The 23,242-nt window shown below is 51.2% G+C and overlaps 1 protein-coding gene across 4 annotated transcripts; it reads right to left on the bottom strand.

The window, feature by feature from the left end:
* Window positions 1–5,482: 5,482 nt before the first annotated feature.
* LOC119101026 (uncharacterized) lies at window positions 5,483–19,184 on the bottom strand. 4 transcript variants are annotated; one of them, XM_037224269.1, is made up of 8 exons: window positions 18,996–19,184; window positions 13,466–13,586; window positions 12,288–12,437; window positions 8,775–8,951; window positions 8,415–8,472; window positions 8,031–8,174; window positions 7,137–7,243; window positions 5,483–5,920 (listed from the first exon to the last, which is right to left on the bottom strand). In XM_037224269.1, the coding sequence occupies exons 3-8, from the start codon at window positions 12,411–12,413 to the stop codon at window positions 5,897–5,899; spliced, it is 636 nt and encodes a 211-aa protein (XP_037080164.1). In that variant the 5' UTR covers window positions 12,414–12,437; window positions 13,466–13,586; window positions 18,996–19,184; the 3' UTR covers window positions 5,483–5,896. The 4 variants fall into 4 exon arrangements, with proteins under 4 accessions (XP_037080164.1, XP_037080163.1, XP_037080167.1 ...); XM_037224268.1 differs by having other exon boundaries at window positions 19,002–19,184; XM_037224272.1 differs by having other exon boundaries at window positions 7,137–7,240; window positions 19,002–19,184.
* Window positions 19,185–23,242: the final 4,058 nt, after the last annotated feature.

Below are 23,242 nucleotides of genomic sequence, written 5' to 3'. Positions count from 1 at the left end.
CTCTGATCAGCTTGCAGCTGGATCAAGGCCAACACGAATATAATTGTTGAGCCGTTCACATCTCGCGTTTTTGGGCATGCATTCCAGATGTTACGGCCGTCAATTGACTTTCAATCAATGTGCGAGGTGCGATGACGCAATCAATGAAAAATTGAGCAGCGTATTTACTTACCAGAGAAACTGTGCTGGTTAGAGCAGGCTTTTCCACTTAAAAGTATACCAGTGAGCTAATTTCATCATATCTCATGCTTGTTTCAATATCTTCAAATGTGGAACATTCCCCTTAATGGTGATATTTAGTTAAATCCCATGTTCCTTTGATTATCTTGGCCTACAGCTTCTCAACCCACGAGTAAGGAGGGCGTTTGGACGAGGAGCGCGAATGGGCTTAGGACCATCAATGAAGGACGCAGTCGGAGTGTGCAATGAGTCGAAGCAATGCAAATGACAGCTGAAATATTGATAATATCATGACTTGTCTTTTGATCTTGTGTACGGCACACAAGTGCACTCAATCCTCCCCTTACAAGAAGCGTCCACAAGCTGACAGACAATGAACGCTCACTTGAATTTGGAACACGACCACGCCGTTAAATGCCGCGAAATGCCCGGCCAAAACAGCTTCATCATGTCGGCCGCAGGGTAGCGCTGCGGCCGCTGATTTGCACGCTTTCATTTGCCGGTGCCGTCGGTTAGGTGTGCGTGTTCGGAGCCCGTATAGGCCGGCTGGGCGCACGACCGACAGCCACAAGCAACGCTCCCGTGTCCGATTAGAGGCGGCGCTTTCACACCGAGATTGCCGCAACTGCTCTGATGAATGGGCGCGCCCCACACGCCGGTACACGCTGATGACAATAATGAAAAGGATATCTATCAATGCTGGCGTCGTAACTCACCCGACACTCTGTAATGCGGTTGCCGGAACTGCGGCAGACTCGCCGCAGCCGCCGCAAATGGCCGCCGCCGGCGGCGTCTCCGTGACGCGCTGGTTGACGCGCTTGCCGCTCCACGACTGCCGCAGCCGCAGGCCGCATTCCACGACATGGTGAGACGCATCCTGTTTGTAAACTGCGCAATGTCAAACGCAGGCTTGAGCAGAAGCGTGATTCCATTTGCACTTCTTTACAGACGCCGTAATCGCCACATTTCAGATTTTCGGGCGAGTTTGTCAAGCATTGTACGCTTCCCTCCGGTCCATTCTAGTTTTCATGTATTTTAGACTTGGTATCAAATTACGTCCCCCAAATGACGTCTAGAGAACGCTTGCGTAAAAAGGCTTATACGTATTGCACAGGTATTGGACATTGAGGGCGTGAGTAGCTTCACGTCATGTTTCCCTCCTATTTCAATAAACTATGCGTGGTATGCTTGTTATGCATTATTTATTACGAGCGGGGTCAGGCCCTGCTTCGGACACGTCACGTCGGCATTCGGCAAGATGCCGTGCCAGCGGGCCGGAAAACTGCATGTCCACCTTACAGTGATTCAATATCATTGGTACCAACGCACATGATGAATTTACGCTTAGCCCTCGCCCTGGTATGGGGGGGGGGGGTCAATGTGACCCTCACACTTGAGATTTCTGAGAATACCTTTCCGACATGTCGTGCAATCGGGTCCAAAATTTTCAGCAGCTCATAGGGCATCAAATACGCGTTTTTTGACATCAGACACATGTCGCCAGCATTTCTGGTTTGAGAGCAGCGATGTCCTTTTTGAGGTACGCTGCACGGCGACCCACGGCCGGCGCGGGCGGCGGGCTGCAAGCGACGAATTCGTGTAGAGCATGCGGCGAGCCCAATAGAGCCATACCCAATGGAGCCATACATCATGACCGGCGCCACCATTATCATCATCGTTTTCATATATTCATTACGAAGCGTTCACTATTAACACCTGATGTCTCATTTGAGCCAGCGGGCTTCATGTTGTGCGATAGAAAAGACGATGCGACGTAATTATGGTGCGATGCGCCGACGTAACATAAGTGATAACGCCCCACAAAAGCAAACACTATCCTCCGTGTACCATTTACGAAGTCGAGACATGGACACAGCGCGGTCCCGAGAGGCCACAACGGTCGGCGGCAGGCGGCTCTAAAACGAAGCGCACAGAATGACAACGCCTTGCACGCCAGTCTAACAGTCTTCCTCAGTCTTTCCGGCTATCTAAGCTGAAGAGTGGGCAGCCCCAAAGCGACGGCCACCGCCGCCTACGTGACGCGCCGACGAACAGCGGTGCGAGGGGGGGGGGGGGCAGCGACCAGACTGCCATCGGGGTGCAGGGTCGTTTGGAGGCTGAAGACGCCGACGTGGCCACAGCGTGTACCAAGGTCACTCATGTCGTGCCAGCCCAGCAACTGCATGGTCCCGATCAAGCGTGGTCCCGGCCCCGCGCCCATGTCATGGCCCAGGCTGCGAAACTCACCTTTTGCACTCAATTGACATGCAGCAGGCAGCGGCCATACCCCAGCCAGAGAGACAGTGCAAGATGGGAGGGAAAACACAAACTCCGGTATAGAGCTTGTAGACGTAAAATGGGGACGAATCTGATACTAATATACACAAAACTGGTTGGAATTGGAGCTCTTCTTTTTGGATGTGCTACTTGCAGGACAGTGCAGGATCGAAGATAACTCCCAGCATCTTCACGGACGGCGAGGAAATATGGAGTTGGAGTTGTTAAAACGAAAGGATGCCTTTTTTTGCTGGACCGGGGCGTCCGGTGGACGGTGGCCGACGGCTCGTTGTAGCTGTCGTCTCTCTGGCTGCCCATGTCGCGAAGGGCATTTCTATGTCGTGGGGCCCATCCTTGGACTGTAGCCGCCTGCCGCCAACCGTTGTGACCCCCCAGAGTAGTGCCGTGTTCATTTCGATACTTGACAGATGAGACGTTGAGGGAAGTGTTTGCCCTTGTGCGCTCTTCTTAGGTTCTTAGCGTATTTTCACCATGGCTGCATCATCTCTGGCATCGCGTAACATGTCGCCTTTTGACTCGAAGCAAGCATTAAGCCATCTATGTCTATAATCGTTCATAATGAATGCCTGACAGTGGTGGTCGTTATCATGATGGTGGTGACCACGGTTAGAGTTCTACTGCGGCACGCCGCCATCACGCGGTGTGATTTAAGATACCGTTCATGGGCGACAGCAGGACTAGCAGACATTGAATGTGGAGGGTCTGCGAATAGTCGCCTGTCTTTTAAGCCCGAAGGCCCGCAATGAGCGGGTTAAAGCAACTCAAAAGTGTCACCTCTAGTCCAGAACAGGTGACGGTGGCCCTTAGCAGATTCGGTTGTCGTCATAACGACGATGTGGCAGTCGCGACATTTGCAGTTGTCACGGACTACGGCTACACTCTGGGGTTGCCAAGGAGGAAATAAAGGTAATGCTATCACAAAATGTTGACTGCGCAATTTGAACGGGAAAATAATAAGAACTAATCTCCTCATTACATCTTTGTGGCGCAGAAGTGGTACTACCCAGTGCTGTTATTAGTCATAACTGGTCCTGAAGCTCTTACCAAAGTATGTTTTTGAAATATGCTCCAAAGGTGGGGCATTCTCTCTAACGATTGTCCAATTACAGCTCATTCTAAAAGATATCTCCAGAAATGGGGAAATCAGTGGCTGTGAAGCGCAAGTGGCAGTCAAAGCCGCTTCTCAGCGACTTCCACGCCTTTGACGACCGCAATTACCCGACCCTGGTGGATTTCAAGCACGTGAATTACAGAGCGTGCAGCAACTCTGCACGCTACTTGCAATAGCAAGGCGATGCTCTTTCAATGTTCTTGGAGGAAAATTGCATGAATTCTTCCAGGCAGAAAACATCCCTGTTACGGATGCTTTGCGTGGTCGTACCACGTTCATAACAAGGCGAAGTTTTTAATTCTTTTCTATAGCCTAGGTCCCGTTATGTTTGCACTGAGAATACAAAATGTTAGCCAAAGGGTCTCAAAAACGTAACATTTTTTATCGAAATGATTTGATTTGCGTCTAGATCTTGTCATCCCCTTTTTAACTCCTTTTTAAAATAAATGTTTTGCTACTGCCACCTGTGCCGCGGCTATTTGTCACCAAGCATCACGCATTTTTCCGCGTTGGCTTCACCTGGTTATGAGCACTGCATGCTGGCAATCATTTTACGTTATAAACAGCAATATGGAGGCGTACTTGTGTAACAAACACTGCAGTGGCCACACGACGATTGTTAAGTGAAATAGTCTTGTCCCCCCCGCGCTCGCGCCCGGCAGGAGAAGTTCAACCGCTTGTCTCATAAGCAGTGGCAATATTTAATGTATAGCAACGAGATCATTTTCCTGGCCACGCCTCAGCGCCGAAGTGTTGATAACATGTAATCGGGTGTGTAACGGGTGGGGACAATTGATTTGGAATGGTTAGCTGCTGGGTATGGGCACATTCCCATGGGGAACAGGTGGATTGAGTAAAGGAAAACTAACCCATGAAGGCCTCCGATGACAGCTATCAAAACGGAAGTAAATGATTTATTGATCTCGGGATCGACCATTAACTGCAGATTGGAAACGTTGTCTTTTCGTATCGACAAGATCACTAAAAATATGAGTTCGAGGCACCAGCGATGACCTCTGCATCTGCGGGCGCTCGGAACTCCAAGCGGCGAATTCGAAGCACTCAGAAACCCGAATACATTTGCAACTGAAGATAAAAAGGCCCAGCCAACTTATCGCCGTCCAAACGGCAGAAAACGACAGCCTATCAAGAACATTCTTCTATGGTCGTTTCTTTTTCAATTTCGCAGTTGGCATTGGCCCAACTAGCGTTATTGATTGGCCTCCCCGTTGCCACCTACTTTACCTCTAATTCCATCACAAGTGAGTGTGTATTCCTCAGTGTGCGTTTCACACCACGATGAAGAACCGTCGCTGAATAAGAGGAGTGAAATCATTCCTGCATCGACGAGCGCACTGATGTGTCCTGAGCACTCCCATGCGTCCAGTGAAGAACGCTTCTTGTTTCCATCAACAGAGGTCATGCATGTGGTGCTACCGCGAGAATGCGCCACCATTCACAACACAACGCATAAAACGCAATGAACCACGACGACGAAAGATAAATCATGCAGGGTCCTTGATCAAGGGACCAGGACATTGCAGCTAGCCCGACAGACGTCAGGAGCAGCTATCAATGCCAGCAGGTCCACGTCTCTCATCTACAGGTTAGCAGCTGTCCATGGTCGGTGGTCACGCGGTCCATGTCGTTCTAGGCATAATCAAACCATCAATCTAGCAAACCACCAAGGCTCGGTCATGAAGTACAATCACATGACACCATTGCCCCTACATGCCATGATAGGCATGCCAACATGAGGGCTGGCCGTCTAAGTCTGACACGTGGACTATGGTGTGGGTTTTCCTATCCCCCAATGCAACGGACCCGATGATTCCAGAATTATCAGTCCGAACGCTTGTGGGCAGCTCGGCAACCCCAGAAGTGGGATTATTCCGCGCCGCAGTTTGCGGTCAGGTTTAGCCAAGGCTCGGGGCTGGGCCGCACTGGCAACAAACACTGCCGTCACGCCCGATCTGTGCCACTTGTTATCACAAAGTACGGTGCGTCACGCGTGACGGTACATGTCAGACTCTTGCATATCCCCACTGACCCCGTGTCAACACTTGACACCGATGACGACGCATTCACGCGTTCTGCGGGTGACACCAGTGCGAGAATACACACCGGCTGGAGCCGATTCTAGTCGGCTACTGGCGTCTGCCCGTACTCTCGCTCACTTCGGAATTTTCTGCCTTGGGTTTTCCTGAACACGCCGGAGTCGACGCGGCTCAGAAGCTCTCTTAGGCACTTGCTCGGTGAAAGCTGGACCGCAGAAGTCGTCGGCACTTGGACAGTTCTTCCCGAAGCTCACAGTATTATGCACGTTTTGGACTGCAAAGACAACGGTGTAAGCGCGATGGTTTCCCAGGACAGTGATGCACGCAACAGCTGTACCTAACGTTTCAAGAATCGTAAGGTTTTAGACACTCATCGTTAATGTACAACCTTGCAGAACTTGTCTTCCAAGTTAGCAGCGAAGCACGGCATGTCGAAGTGTGCCACAGGCATGCCGAGAAGTGTCATGGTAGATCGCACATACATATGTATGTTCCAGATGCATGATCTCGTTCACAATGGTTACAAAACACCTTTTAGCAAGCAGGGACCGCTGCCGTCACATGAAGAGCACAAGTGCTGCCGCCTGCCTCGCGGAGAAATCGACACCTTATGCCGGTGTTTATTGTGATGTAAAGGTTCGTGTAACCGGGACAGGCGTATGAGCCCGTGTCTGCTACGTTTGAGGCGCCGCACATCCGTTTTTTCGGGAAGTTTATTGTGCCAAAATGTAACGCGCCATTTCATAATACGTGATTGTAGCTGAAGGCGATTGAGCGATTCCGGTGATGGAGCCCTTGAGGTGCGAAAATAAGTTGCGTGACATTTTACCATAAAGCGGGTATTCTACATTCGTATTAAATTTTTAACTTTAAATATTTAACTCGAAGATCATGCAGTGTAGTTTCACAGCTTTGCCCTTCTTACGACCCAAGCCCCTCCAGTTTCTGAGCTGCACGCCTGCGAAGATGTGCAGACTATTTCGTGGAGACTGTTTCAAGGTCACTCAGGCATCCTCGACGTCATAATAACGTCATTAAAATCCTTCCCTTCCATTAGCCATGCGGCGGTCAGATAAAACAAAAAATTGTCGAATCGTTAATATCGGGTGTTCGTGAGCATGATTTCGAGACATAACGGCGATCAACTGACTCTCAGTCAATGTTGTGCAGGTACGACGACGTGATCAAACAATGATGTGCATACAGCATATTTACTTAACAGAACAGTCGTGTTATATAGAGCAGTCTTTTCCACTTAAAAGGATGCGAATAGTGATGACTGAGATTATCTCATCATATTTGATGATTTCTTAAATATCTTCAGCTGTTAAGCATCCCCTTCAACCCCATAGATGACTTCAAACTACTAAAGCAGGCACTTGTTGACCAACTGCCTGCTGAACACAAACAGCTCCAAAGACAGCGGGCGCTTCGGCACTCTCTCGGTAATAGCCCACGCCTTAGCCCGCCACCGGGGCGCCGTGGCGTACCTGCTGCGGCGGTTCCGGCTCGGGTACCGGTGACAGGCTGCGTGGACCCTGCTCAGCCGGCGCCGGAGAGGCCACCAGCCGCTCTGGCGAGCCGCTGGGCAGACCTGCTGAAGGGGAGCAACGGCAGTCAGGTCTCCAGGCCGGGCGCGCCGCCGTCGGCTGATAAGGTCACTAGGTGAGGTCATTTGGCGCGTTCGCCTGTGCGGTCATCAGGCGCGGCCCCTGGTGCGGTCACGTGGTGCGGTCACGTGGGTGCAGTCACTTGGTACAGTCACGTGGCACGGTCACGTGGTACGGTCATCTGGTGCGGTTACCTGGTGTGGTCACCTGGTGCGGTCATCTGGTGGGTTCATCTGGTGCGATCACTTAATGCAGTCACTTGGCACAGACGGAATCACCAGTATTAGGGGCCCTCACGGGTCGGGAAAAAATGAGAACCCCATGAAATGATAAACGGCTGGGTTTGCGAGAGACTTTGAGAAAAATTTGAATGTAGGGTCGGTTGGGTGTAGGTGCTTAAAAATGTCACGTAGCTGTTTTATGACACATCACAGAGTACTATTGCTTGTCGTTTTGTCGTCGTAACGAGCTTCTGTTGAATAACTTTCGGAGCAATTCGAGGAAACCGGTGAACCTGAAGACATAAGCTCCAGAACATTTGGCGCAATTTGAAGCCGCATGCTGAAAACTGGTAGCCGAGCCATTGGCATCAGGAGCGCGCTGGTATAGCACAATACAGATTCCACCGATAGAGAGTGGATTGTGCCTGGGCGATCATACCCTACCTGACCTCTACGCGGCACAAATCACCTGGTAGTCACCTGGTAAACGTCACCTGAAAGTGTGACCCGGCAACAGCCGCTGCACAGCTGCAGTTTTGGGGGCGGTGCTCACCGCGAAATGTGGCGCCCTCTGGCCGGCTCTCATCATCCGGCTCCTCCTTGGGCTCCTTGGGGCTGTCCAGACTCACAGCCTCGTGAGCGGTGGGAGTTTGAGACTTCCTGAATCTGCTGAACAGCTTGGATAATGGGCTGCAGCCTGAAACACAGCAGCCATTTACGTTACTTAAGACGTTCAGAGGAGAGGAGAGAGGAGTGTGGGAGAGACAGAGGAGCGCAGGACCCCAGAATGTCGTACATGCTCCTCTGTAACTTGCACGTGTCCATTCAGCCGATATTACGGCTTAACACTAGCCGTTTCCTTTGCAGTCGTTGACTGGTGCCAACAATAACATAGACAACCGGAAAACCAAGACTAACCAGAAAGCTTAAAACTCGCCTTTTCCATCTTCGGTGACGGTGGTACCAGCGCCAGTTAACGGTCTTTCATTTGTTCTCTGAAATGAACGGGAAAATGAGCACGCTTTCACGGTAGTGGGGCCAATAGTCAAAGCTACGCATCTTCCGAAATCACGTCGGACACAGAACACCAAATAAACTAGCACTGCTGTCCGTTTTTACCGAGGATCAAAAGAGCTACCGCTTTCTCACATTAATCCACGGCACATACATCACCATATTGCAACTCAAGGTCACGGTTACATGCATTAATGTCCTATTATCTGACTGCAGCACACAAAATTGCTTTAATTTCATCGCTTAAGTGGATGACACCATAAGCAGCGGCGGCCCGTCTGACCTGGCCGGTCTGCGGGCGGAGGTCGGAGGACGAGTTGACCGACTGCAGGTCAGCAGCGTCCCGCAGCTGGAGCAGGCCACTGTGCAGGCGCGGCTCCCCCTCCTCCTGACTGAGCGACGGCGATATGCGTGGCGCCCCGCGCAGCGGCGGCAGCACGCGACCCACCGGCAGGGTCGACTGCGGGCCGGACAGAACAGCGGAATATCACGGCAGGGTCAACTGGGGTGCCGCACAGGACAACAGGTCATCACGACAGGGTCGGCTGGGGGCCCGACAGGACAGCGGGTCATCACGACACGGTCGACTGGGGGCCGGCAGAACAGCGGGTCATCACGACAGTCTCGGCTGGGGCCGGACAGAACAGCGGGTCATCACGACAGTCTCGGCTGGGGCCGGACAGAACAGCGGGTCATCACGACAGGGTCGACTGGGGGCCGGCAGAACAGCGGGTCATCGCGACAGTCTCGGCTGGGGCCGGACAGAACAGCGGGTCATCACGACAGGGTCGACTGGGGGCCGGACAGAACAGCGGCTCATCACGACAGGGTCGACTGGGGGCCGGACAGAACAGCGGAATATCACGGCAGGGTCAACTGGGGCCGGACAGGACAACAGGTCATCACGACAGTCTCGGGTGGGGGCCGGACAGGACGGTGGGTCATCACGACAGGGTCGTCTGGGGGACGGCAGAACAGCGGGTCATCACGACAGGCTCGGCTGGGGGCCGGACAGAACAGCGGGTCATCACGACAGGGTCGACTGGGGGCCGGACAGAACAACAGGTCATCACGACAGGGTCGGCTGGGGGCCAGACAGGACAACGGGTCATCACGACAGGCTCGGCTAGGGGCCGGACAGAACAGCGTGTCATCACGACAGGATGGACTGGGGACAGGACAGCGGGTCCCTTCCCAGACATTATCGATCCTTCTCAGACATTATTGGCTCATTCCCAGACGGCCATCCGCTAACAACGTCGCCCTGCCGTCAATAGCAAATTTGTTGATTAAACTAGAAGGCAAAAATATCATCTATGCCAATGGCAACACCTCGTGAGTAGGGTAACAAGCAGTTCATTTATTGCTCCTCATGGATCGCGTTTACTAATCAATGGGCTGGCGCCGGACTTCCAGGACGTCCAGATCGAACCTGTGCTATTCTCGCAATGACACCGAGTGAGACAAAGCACGGTTTACTATCGATTCCGCCGTCCCCAGCCATGTATACTCCGAACAGCGCATTCCGGCCTGGTGCTTGGTGACGTGGAATGTCGCATGCCTGGCCGCGCAGTCTGTGCTCGGCCCCGCGCCCACCCGCGGCCGGCGAGTTGCCTCCGCGTTTGTGCTTCTGACGCCCGAATGGCATAGATCGGCCCAGGTAATCCTTCCCCGGTGATTGCCAGCTAACGTTCCCTCGGACATGGCTTTAGGCGAATTGGGGGCAAAAAATGCGATCAATGCCGGCTGGCGGACCACGAGCGGCTATTGCTCGCATGGGAGCCGTGACGTTGTCTGCCGGCTAAAGCGTCTGCCAGCCGCGTCACGAACGTGGAGCGGTGAGAGTGCGTCGCGTGACAAAGAGTAGCGTGACACGCAACACAGAGTGACGTGAAATGCGTGGGAGCGTCGGTTTGATGTCCAGGGCGCCTCCTGGTCTCATGCCAGTGATGGACCCGTCCCCAAAATTATGCTGTCAATGCTTGCGACACCATCCATTTTGACGAGAGTTCATCAGCGAGCCAACGACGCTTTTACGCATTGGTTTGATTGTCATAACTACTGAAGAAATTAGATCAGAAGCGTAAAATTTTCGGTATTCTAGCTGTCTCCTCTATCTCCTCTCTCTCTCTACTCTCTCTCTCTCCTATCCTCTCTCTCTCTCTCTCTCTCTCTCTTCCTCTCTCTCTCTCTCTCTCTCTCTCCTCTCTCTCTCTCTCCTCTCTCTCTCTCTCTCTCTCTCTCTCTCTCTCTCTCTCTTCCCCCCTCTCTGGGCCCGAACCTTGTTGACTACGACATCCTAGGCCTTGCTAGATTGGCGCTATCAACTCAATAGTGGGGAGCAAAATTACATTTCTCTCTGTTTTGTCGCTCATTCCTTCGCACCACTATCTGCCCCCCCCCCCCGCCCCCCCGGTGGTGGGCTCTGGTACAAGGGGAGAGGGGATAAGTTTTTCGTTTATTTCAAACCCCACATCGATGATGTATGAAAACAAATCCTTTGATGATCACTCCGATGATCTGATGATCTCTCAAAAAATAAATGATCTCTAGCCGAAGCTTCTTGCCCCTTATGTCATCTGTTTGTTAAGTTTCTCCTTTACGATGCCCCAAAAGATATGTCGACACAGGGAGAGCTATCGCTGGATGAGCGTCTTTCTCCTCTACGTGGGCCGAGGCGGCACGTTCTCTGCAATAAAAGAAATGAAACACCAGAGGAGAGCCGAAAGTGGCTTCGAATGGACGGCGCGCCAATGCGTCGGAATAGTGCTACCGGACACTAGTGCAAGTAAACCTTCATAAGTGAAACGAGGGTAACATTCTAAAAGGTGTATTGCTAGGCCTCCGTTGTGTGTAGTGTGTAGTGTGTGTAGTGTGTAGTGTGCAGAGTGTTTTGCAGCTGTCCGGAACACCGCACTGTGTGGCGTAAGACAAACTGTACAATATTCTGATATGATTAAATAAGGTATCATCTACACGAGCATGATGAGCAAGCAAACACGATGTGTGGCAGCAAACCACACGGCGCTGTTAAGGACCTGTCAAACTACGTCCGATAACGGCTGTGGTAACTGACAATATATCAAACAAGTTCATAAAGGTAGCAAAAGTTCCTCTTCAAATTCTGTACTTGATACATCGAACAAAGTTTGAACTCGGATCACCACCTACAAATATCTTGCGGCGTAGTGGGATGCGATAGGGCAAGGGGTCATGTAGTATGATACAATAAGGCAAATTAAGATCGGACACTGCAATGACAGACATGTTATGTGACAGCTACATGCCAGCAGACGGCTGAGAGATAAAGGTCACCATTATGGCCAGCGAAGGAATGTCCTCACTATGTCCTCACTGTCCTCATGAATGTCCTCACTCATAGCTATGAACGATGTCAGGCGCTCATGATGCATTTGTAAACACTGTCAACTTGCTCGACGTCACTGCGCTGTGTTTTACATTAAGCATGGTCGCAGTTAACTGGGGATCCACAAGGAAAAAGCACGGTTAAGAAAACTGCTACAGCTGACTGAAAGTGTAGGCTGACAAAGTACTGCGTCCTTGTCCCCGTGTTGTGATATTTAGGCACGTGAAACAAGCCATAGTAATATCGTGCAAGAAGTAGATTGCTGCCAAATTGCCTGCATAATTAGCAACCACCGGCACACAAAAGTGACTTTAATAGCGTGGTGCAACATTTCTAGCAGATAAATAACGGGCCCAACATTTTGAGCCTTGTGCGACGGTGTCTCACTGTGCCTTTCCAGTTGCACCGTAGTCAAAATGCAGCTCTTACATTGGCCTCGCCAAGCTTGCTGCGGTCGGTGCTAACGACGATCTCTTCATGAACGTGCAGGCCGTTGGTGAGTGGCGGCAGGTCGCCCAGCATCCTGAAGGACTTCTCCCGGTTCACCACAAACATCGACCGTCGGCCGTCCAGAGAAACCTGCCGACGACCGCAGGCACCTGGTTGTGAGGCTCTACAACACTGAATGTCGGTGGGGGCGGAACATGGGCCTCCTACCCTTGAGGCCTTGCGGCACCCGTTCACGGGAGGGGAGCGGGGGTGAGCGGAAAGACACAGGGCGACTGATTGTGAGACTCTGCACCACCCATTACCAGGGGGAGCGGAAGGACACAGGGCGACTGGTTGTGAGACTCTGCACCACCCATTACCAGGGGGAGCGAAGGGACACAGGGCGACTGGTTGTGAGACTCTGCACCACCCATTACCAGGGGGAGCGGAAGGACACAGGGCGACTGGTTGTGAGACTCTGCACCACCCATTACCAGGGGGAGCGGAAGGACACAGGGCGACTGGTTGTGAGACTCTGCACCACCCATTACCAGGGGGAGCGAAAGGACACAGGGCGACTGGTTGTGAGACTCTGCACCACCCATTACCAGGGGGAGCGGAAGGACACAGGCCACCCGACTGTGGGGCTCTGCACCACCCATTACCAGGGGGAGCGGAAGGACACAGGACGACTGGCTGTGAGACTCTGCACCACCCATTACCAGGGGGAGCGAAAGGACACTGGGCGACTGGTTGTAAGACTCTGCACCACCCACTACCAGGGGGAGTGAAAGGACGCAGGGCCACCCGACTGTGAGGTTCTTCTTACCGGGGGAGCGGAAGGACACTTACCATCTAACTGATGGTCTCTAGGTGTAAAAGGACGCACTCGAGCCTAAGAGAAGGGAAATTTATCGATACTGAAAATAGGCAATCATGGTGGAGCATCCACACTACAGCACAAATTCCTCGAAAGTACACCGCAAACTGGTAACACACTGTACACAAAGAGGAGCTTTCCATTGGCAAAAAAAATCGGGGAGTTCACGATTCTGCGTCAGCCAGGGACTCTTGTACCATCGCAATGAGAGGTGTGACACTCCAGTCACGACTGCACGCTGTGCGTTCAGTGCCCACCAGTGGGTGGCAGCGAGGGCAACTCAGGCTGCATCACTCACGCTGGGGGTGCGCGCGAGGTGCAGCTCTCACTGCCGGCTTTGCTGTGAAGTCGGTCTGGTTGGGTTGGCGGGGCACGAGGTGCCGTGCAGTCGGTCCCTGACCTCGGCTGTCGTCCACTGACTGGCGACAGAGCAGATGGGTCTGACCTCCCAGCACACGGCAACCTGCAGCAGTAGCTCACCAAAGATGCTCTTAGGTATCAACACCTGAAAATGCTGACGCCCCTTCGTCCGATTAAGGCGCTCTTTATTGGCTACAAGAGCCTAAACGGCGAGGGGGCTGGGGGTGGCGGTACAACAGTGGACGGATGAAACTGAGCGTAGACAGCCAGATGTTTTACTCTTAGAAGGTGTCTCACATCGGCATAGAGGGGCGTCGCCCAATCTTGCTTAAAAATGCATTCACCATGGAAAGTGTCGAAGGTCTCCCTTTGGGTCTATCCCTGGACGGAGGCCCCATCCCAGCGATGGGGCGATGAGGGAGGAACACTTACAAACTTATGGAGGGTGCCACAAGTCGAGACAGAGGAGAGCCCACGAACCACCAGCCGGAAACGACTATAGAAGGACGCCCAAAGCCAACTTAAAAGTGTTCCAAGCCTATGCTACCTAGAGCCTAGAGGGACACTACCCAGCCAAGCTCGGGGTCTTCCAAGAACATTGGAAGATGGACGGCCCATGACCATGTAAACGACGTCCTGGGGCGCCCACGGCGGAGAGCTCCGAGTCTGGGAAGACGGATGACCTAGACACGGACAAAGGGAGTGTTGCACTTCTGAACTTTAAGTCATAAGTGCTGCAGAAACTGAGAAGGCCTCAAGCAAAGGCGGAGAAAACCTCTCAGGCTGAAAGTTGGATTGATGAGAAAATATTAGATGCCTTATGTAAAGAGCTATAGCTCTGTACTCACCACTTATTATAGTTGTTATTTGCTAAAAGGCGCAACACTTCAAAAGGCAAAGCAAAACGCCGCGATTGTAGCACACAATTTTCTACGAAAGTGCAAAGAATGGCTACGCATTGACGCACCCCGCCGACATCCTAAAAATGGCGAGTTTAACACGCGCTCGGGCGGAGGTCAAATTGACCCCCAAAGGTTTTTCCAGCATGGTTTCCGAACGGCGTGGCGTAGCCGCGCCGAATTTTGTCTGGTTGTAGACAATTGAATGGTAGATCTTTTGAAATAAACAACTATATGTATCTCGTAGGGTCGCTGACCTATGGCAGGTCGAAGTCAGGCCATGGTTTCAGCGACGGCAATTTCTAGCGAATCGTTCAGTCTGATCCAACAGCAGAGTGTTAGACGGAGCCATACATCTCTGATATACTTCCTTAGGCTACGCAACAATTGTGTGAGCAAATGGCACCGACCTAAGGTCAGGTATGAAGGTCATACCAAGGTCACAACCAACCTATTTATTTCTCTAATGCTTGCTATATGGGGCATCTTCTGGTACCCATTTTAAATTTATTGATAAAAGGAATCGCATTATACTCCTTCCATGGACTTCTTGATGGTCACAATAGGTTACTGACCTAAAATGACCCATGTCACATTTTGCTTTAGGAATATACTGCCTAGCGTAATCTTAATCGCTCATGAACATGCAAAACTAATTGCAGTCTTGTATGATTTTGGTCACCATAGCCTGCAAAAAGGTCAGACAGTCTCATTGACCTTAAGTAAGGATAATATTTTTTGCTTAGAACAGTTATCTAGGTTCTAGAGGTCCTTCAAAGACCAACCTGGGATTTGACGTTGTTTGACCCTATTTGTCTCAAAGATCATGACCTAGCAACCTCAAACTTTGACCTAAATGGCTTCACGTACAGGCCAACACATTCTATGCATTTGGTGTCTCCAGCTCTCTTAGTTTCCGAGACCTTCGAGGGGTGGGGTCAAATTGACCCCCACCCGAGCGAAGGGTATCGAACTGGCCACTCGGGCTTATGCTAAGTGTGCGCAATACCTGTGAAAAGAATGCCCCCGCGCAGACACAGTAGCGCACTACTACGGGTTCGTGACGCTGACAAATCAGGACCCGTGCGTCTATTTAGGGAAAGTCACCGGCTACAGGCGCCTTATTGGAGACGGGGGGCCGCAGCCCACTACACAGTTGCTTCTTTACTACATACGTTTTTATCTCCACCCTTAATGAGCCCACCCACCCTACTCTTCACGTTACGGGCGAAATGCACGTGAGGGCAAGCAAACTGTGCGACCTGGTAATGAAAAATATTTCTTGGAATTCTAAATATACAAAACTTATTTAAACCACTGATAAAAGTCAAGATAAAACACAAAGCATTATACTTTATGTTTTTGCAGCCTGTTGTACATCTTTCAATGTCCATTGACAAGGCAGGAGTGGACAATCATAGCGATGGCATCTCGGTGTAGGCAGGAAGCGTGCTAATTATTGCCAAAAAGCGCCAAGTTTGTGACAACCCGTTGCCTTATTTCTTGATGCATGTTCATATATATATATATATATATATATATATATATATATATATATATATATGTATATATATGATGCATGTTCATATATATATATATATATATATATATATATATATGAACATGCGGTCCATGTGGAACATGCGGTATATATTGCGGTCCTTGTTATGCTGTACAAGCATAATTCCCCCTTTGATTGAATATATCCTAACATTATCGATCGACGCCTTGATTGGACCGATATGAATAGAAAATTGATCAGGCGCCTGCTAGAATTGCATTGATAAAGTGGCCGACCCCCCCCCCCCCCCCCCCGAGTTTCAATTGGCCGAAGATTGCGTACAAATTTTAATAGACCACGGTGTCAAGACAGTAGGGTGAGCAGATAGGGCAGATGGCCTCCCCCACTGCGGGAAGGCTGGGAGGCAAGATTATTTTCACCTCAAGTTTTTGGGAGGCCTGTTCTGCTACTGCTAAAGGCTTTGTGTCAATACGCTAACAAATTTCAGAGCAAGAAGGCCTCCACAACTGAGATAGAGAGCAATAAATGGGACTAAAAAATCCCTTTCTGTATTAAGTGGCCCGTTATCTGGATCATGAGGCCATCTTCATGAACTGAGCAGCCTATACCCTAGACAGGAGGTCATACTTTCTGCTTAGCCCCTTTTCTGGCCCAAGAGACCCCGTTACAAACTAGCAGGCCCGTGTCCTGGGTTAAGAAGCCTCCTCTATATTCATGGCCATTTGTCTAGAACGGCAAGCCCTTTCGTGTATGCGATGGTCGCGGTTCTGGATCAAGATGTCCTGTTTTAGGACGCTTTAGGTTTAGGGTTTAGGGTTTTTAGGGTAATAAAATCCTTTGTTTGGTTTTGAGCCCCCCTGGAGGGTCGAATGAGTCCTGTTCTGGATAATGAGGCGATGTTTGCATGCTTGCCTTGTCCGGAACAGAAGGCCCTTTCTAGAATAGGGTGTCTTTGAGGGCTCACCAGACATCCCTTATTTTGGATTCTTAAATTGTCGACGTTCATTCACATAGATATGATACATAAGACAATTTGACAATGGAAGCATGCCCCGGCCTTACCCGCCCTGAAGGCGACACAACCCAGCAGGCTCTTGTGAGTAGGTCCTGTTTTGTCTGGGGAGTCTCCTGCAATGTGCTGGCCCGACTCAAAATCCGTAGTGCCTCTGCTGATATCTAAGCCATAATGTTCATGTTTGCTTCACTGTACACTTACATCTGCATTGGGCTGAAATACAATGATAGTTAATTCCGCGCAAAGTGCTTGAATACAAATGACAGCGGCGTATTTTGCGGTGAGATGGAGGGTCTGAACTGTGAGAAAGAACACAACCTATCCCCAAATACGCCAACAAACTGGTTTCTTCATGAAGCTGCATCCCGGACAGAAAAAAGTTTGTTGGGAGGGTAATCACTGGCATATTTGGCAAGGCAATATGTGTGCCTTTAACAGTGAACGCTTGGCCGGCAACACGCTAGCAATCTGCACTTGCGTTCATATCTGCGCCCAAACCAATGCCGATCCATTACATCTGCGAATCGTTCCTTTAAGTCCGTAAATGACAATCCAAAGTCTCACAAGGAACATCCTCGTAGAAGCAGCAAACCCAGAAAACTTTTAGTCGGCGGCAAGTTTCTAGCTGAAAAAAAAACAACAGCTGAGCTATTCCCGCTCTGGCATTCGCATTCAACCGGAACGCTGTTCACCACAACCTTGTCACCAAGAAGCACCAAGGCCGCCCACTCGCCTTCCAAAGGACCATGCAATCAACATTCAATTTTCTCCGGCGATCGATTTTGCCAGACGGCATGGCAAAGCTGATCGTAATGCAACAGACCCGTCGGTGGTAAATCTACCTGCGACCGCAGCTGAGTAGTCGTAAACAGGCCCGATGTCCACTGTGACCTCTGTCAGTCGGGCTGGCTGCCCCGCTGTCCACTGTGACCTCTGTCAGACGGGCTGTCTGACCCGACGTCCACTGTGACCTCTGTCAGACGGGCTGTCTGACCCGACGTCCACTGTGAGCTCTGTCAGTCGGGCTGTCTGACCCGATGTCCACTGTGAGCTCTGTCAGACCCGATGTCCACTGTGACCTCTGTCAGACGGGCTGTCTGACCCGATGTCCACTGTGACCTCTGTCAGCCGGGCTGTCTGACTCGATGTCCACTGCGACCTCTGTCAGTCGGGCTGTCTGACTCGATGTCCACTGTGAGCTCTGTCAGTCGGACGGGCTGTCGACGGTCGCTGCCGACAGGTTACGCCTCCGTTCTGGCTGGCAGTCAGAGCCGACGCCGCTCTCAAATGCACGGCCTGAACACAAACCCTGACCTGACCACCAGAAAACCGCCGTAAGGTGGCTCGCCAGGCAGTGCTGAGCCCCAGCAGGGGTTAGGTGCCTGCATAGCTCGCGATCCTAATCAAGTCATTGGAGCCGCCGCCAGGTGGCTGGGCAGACAGTGCTGAACCGCAGCGCGAATTAGAGCTGCAATGCACGCAGTCCTGATCAAGTCATTGTAGCAATGCATTGCTCAAACGATTCAAATACATTTGAATTGGGGTCTATGCTAAGGCTCCTCAGGGCGGTAGATTTCGCATGATCTTGGATTCGGCGGGACGGGCCATACTTTTTCATAGTCGATTATGCCCATGAGTTGCTTTACGGCTCATGTGAAACTTTCTCGAATAGTTGGAGGACCAAAACAATATTGCCATGTTAGGGAACAGGTGATGCTGTTCTCAGTGTGGCTTTCAACACCTGATGTTGGTTTATGACCTCCAAGACACTATTAAGGCCATAAACCACATTCCGTTATCATGAGCGCGCATACATAAGTTATAACGGCTAGGTTATCGCTAGAAAACTTTCAAAACCTTCTATCACCTCAATTTCCATCACGTTGCGAGATCCTTGGCTTCAGAGAATGGCATACCAGTGACCACGACGCGTTTCAACCTTGGCCAAAACGTGATCCGATGCGGCAATTCTAGTTACACTCCTGGAGCCATGCTTACACCCACATACCGAACTCCTTGGCGAGCTACGTACCCGTACCTGTACCAGTGCCCAGCCGGGCGCCGCTCACCGGCAGGTTCCACGGACGGGTACGTGGCAGGCCGCTTCCCCGCTAGCGGCACCAGTCACAGGCCACGCTGGCCGCTGGTCACCTGAGCACCGGGCTCGCCTTCGACCGCATCGCACTGCACCCGTTTGTGTATGTGACTGACGCCGCTAGCCGGTGCGGCCCACCACAGCGGTGTCGGCCAGGTATGCCGCCCATCGATCCCGCCGCGACCCCAGCCCGGCCCGGCCCGGCCTCAATAATGTACTACAGCTTTTAGGAAGGGGGACGGCCAGTGGCCACTGCCGGCTCGTCGGGGCTCGCGGCGACGCGCATGCACAACAAAGGAGGGCAAAAGGTGTGCGGCAATGGACGCGACCGGCGTGAATGGCCGGCGTGTGCTGCCTGCGCGTTCGAGCGCACGACGCCGGCGTCCAGGCAGCTGGTGATGTAGTCAAATGGAAGCGATTGCCGGCGGCACCTGTAGCCACATCAACGGTGGATCCGCAGCGCGGTGCAGGCTAGATACAGACTGGACGCCATCATGAACACACTTACTGGTGCGGAGCAGAGTGTACTTAAAATGATAGCAGAGTTCAAAGCGATCATGGCTGGCTTATTTTGGAAGCGTCAGGTGCCGCGGTGATCAGTCAAAGGCCGGCTCACGCATGGCCGGGCCGCCTGACTTCCGAGACCGATTACCGGCCGGGCCACGTGTGAGTCGGGCTTTACGTGCTGTGGTGATGTCTGCTAGCGTCAGTTAAACCTATTCCCACCTGGGATTAATCGCCCACACTCGGTGTCTTCATAGTCGTGTGGCAAACCATATCAGCGTTTTGAGCTTTGTGTGCTTCGAGTGTGAAGTGAAAGGTAAATAAGCCACCCAACGCTGTTTATAAGGACAGTGTGTTGAAATCTTATGAATTTTCCGAAGCAACTAAACAGTATTGGATAGCCTGAATTTTTTCTAGCTCCCGTCTTGAAGCTGGCATGACAACAAGGAGTGTTTTTGAAAAGGGATATGCCTCTAGCCGCAGCTGCCTCCGTTCCCCACAACTGCTCTACCACGATCCTTTGGACAGAAATTGTCCACCACTTTCATACCTCTCTGGGTCACTACAGTCCCGTCCCCGCCCCTCTCCCGTTTGACTACAGATATGCCCAAAGAAACTAAACTCACACAACGCAAAGCGCCTCCATGTTATGGAACGATCTGCCCTTTGACCTCTCCTCCTCATCTCAAGAATTCTATAGAGCCTCGCTTGTGCTGCTTAGGTTTCGGCTATTTACGATGTATAGGAACTGTCAAGAGCGGATCGAAAAACAATACGGGGTAAGGGATAAGGAGAACATAGGCGTTGGTTAACTTTGACTACACAAATTAACACTCTATACTAACCCCTGTCACCTGTCCTGAAAGTGACTAACATATCTTTGCAAAGATCAGGGAGAGCTTTATGTCTTTAGGGATTCCAGGTGCTTACAAAAAGCGATACTGGAAGCGATTCTTGTGTACGGTTTTGACTTCTGGTATGTTTTGGTAAATATGTTTTGGAAAAGGAGGAGAACACGCTTCTTAGCAGAGTTAGTATTTTAAGCCATTCCATGGCAAAGGAGGAATGTGTTGTTAGTAGGTTTCTACCGGGGCCAAATTTAGCTTGACTTCACACTTCTGCAGCCCAATAACTTAACATCCCTGCAACCGCCACTAACATAAGACAGCTTATAGATATCAGCAATCATTGTGTATGAATCTACGGATGAAATACAGAACTAACTATGCCATGTAGATCAGTGGTCCTCACCACAGGCTATCTTTCCTTTCCTGTTGCACCACTGACACCAGTTTCAAAAAACTGTGTAAGGTAAAAGACAGTCTACGTCCCGGTGGTTTATCAAGCTCTCGTGCAGCAAGATCAGCCCAGTAGTGTTCGAAATCCCAGAGAAGTTAATTGACTTTCGCCTGGAGTTCAAGCTAAATTCAACGCAAACAGATGAGATGAAGCAGAGACCTGATCAGTATCATTGCATGCACCACACCAACACTAGCACCGCCGTTGGCACAGCCACTGAACACACCAGAACAGATCAGACCGGTCTTGACCAGCCAGGCTGCCCCCTGGCATTTACAGCTGCCAGCGATGTCCAGCCATCGAGTCCGGCGTCTGTCGGCTGTTGGTATTGACCGACCAGGCCATAGCCAAACGGATGACCTTCACGCTCGTTGAGAGCGGTCCGCAGAACGGGCGCGGCCAAGCCGTGTCGCTGCGGCCGCGCTGCTGGGGCACGGCTACGGCGGCGGCATGCTGTCACAGCGGGCCCAAAGCAGGCCGTCAGATACGGGGGCAAGTGGACCAACAGGTATTAGGCTGCGATGAATATTCTAGCCGACAGTCTTAACAATGCCAGCGGACGCTTCCTCCAGCCCCTCCATTTATAGTTTTTGGGCTGTCCTCTGGACAAATTACTGTCACAGCAACAAAAATTATGCATATTGAGCCGTTATTCCTCCAGTTCCAGCGCCATATTGCAGCACCAGGTTGCGGTGCTGCGAATACTAGTCCGTTCCTATAATCTATGTACAAATTGCACTGGTGAAACATCCTCCAGAACTGCTTTCTAAGCGTATGAACTGGCATCCTTAAGTGCTCAAAAGTACTTATTTCAGATGCGTCATTATTTTCGTCCATCAGTTGGCCAATTAGCAGTTCGAATTATTCGCGGGGCAGACACCGCGCGGCTTACGGAGACAGCGACGCCGAAAATCTTTGTTTCGCCTGTAACACGTGCGAACGCACATGTCCAGAACTATGTCAATTGTTCCACTAATCGATTCTGACTGAAGGCTGAACATTTCAAGACGAACATGGGCTGACCCTGTTGATATAAATTTTTGACCCCATTTCGATCTAAAGTCAACGTTCACGGGGTCTTAAATTATCCGTGGAACCGAAAAAACACCGGACCACGCCTCTAAATTTGTCTAGGAGGAGGGGGTTTAGCGGTTTAGCAAAATACCACTTTATCGACGTCATATGAATAGCGCTGGTGTTCTGTTCCACGCAGCCATTTAACACCCGCTTCCTTCAGTTTATTGACTCCAAAATGCAGACTTGCATCTCCCGTAGATTTGCTAGCTTGTTCAGGTTAAAAAGTTAAGCTGCGAAACATAATGTTAGTCGCGGGGCGTCGGTCCTGCAGCTATTATCAGGCTACGACCAACGAGTAGACAAAAACGACCACACAGCAACTGAAATGAGTGCTTTTGAAAGCTTTATAACATCAATTTGTACTCTTAATAGATACTTCTGGTGTACATTTCACCTAAACAATTTTTTATATTGATAGTAGGAAAAAAGACTACTTGCTGGTGCTGGAATCGGATTGTGGAACTGAAAACGTAAGGACAAATTGCCCTTTTTCGTGTTCCTGTAACTATCAGTCTGTTCAGAGCATAACCTCCCAGTAAGAAAGAGAAACAAACGCCCAAGTTTACTCTTTGAACGGTGCTAATCGACCTCTCATGACATGCATGAGATACTCATGAGACCCCTTACCTTTTTCTGGGCAGGGAGCCATGTGGGAAGATAACTAGGCGCACACCAACGTCTCCGGCCAATGGCTGAAAGGCCATTCCGTCCCAGCACCGGGCGCCTACCGGCTGCCATTCCGACGGCAAGGGAGCGGGGTCCCCTGGTCGAGTCAGAGGACCTCAGAGAAATGCGCCAAACATTACCCCCCCCCCCACCACCACTGACGCGGGGTATTCTGATCTACGTAGATGGCCCGGGATCGACGCAGGGATTGTCATTGACGTAACAAGATCTCCTATTGGTACAGGTGGCTCAATGAGTGGCAATTATACTCCGGTTCGGCTTAACGGCCGCATGGTTGGAATCGGGTTGTGGGGTCCCATTTCGGTACCGGGGCCCTGACTGACACAGGACATTTCATTCACTCAATGTGGAGTTTATTCATGAGCACTCATATCCCTTTTATTGCCAGAGGGCCGTGTCAAGGGACCAAAGCAAGAGGCCCCCCGGCATTCGAGGTACCGTCCTGTCCCTGTTCCGAGCAAATGATCCCCTGGTCGACTCAGAACCTCTTACCGACACAGAGATACGACTCTCATTGTTGCAAGGGCCCAACCAGTGGAAATTGCTGACCCTGGCCTTGTTGTTGCTTGGAAAACGGGCCTTCCGGGTAAAAACCGGCACGGAGCCAACCGCTCAGT

Source organism: Pollicipes pollicipes, unplaced genomic scaffold (genome assembly GCF_011947565.3).
Source record: "Pollicipes pollicipes isolate AB1234 unplaced genomic scaffold, Ppol_2.1 Scaffold_4881;HRSCAF=5763_pilon_pilon_pilon, whole genome shotgun sequence".
NCBI classification, from domain to species: domain Eukaryota; kingdom Metazoa; phylum Arthropoda; class Thecostraca; order Pollicipedomorpha; family Pollicipedidae; genus Pollicipes; species Pollicipes pollicipes.
The sequence above is the reverse complement of the archived record's forward strand: the minus strand, read 5'-3'. Positions and strand labels throughout refer to the sequence as shown.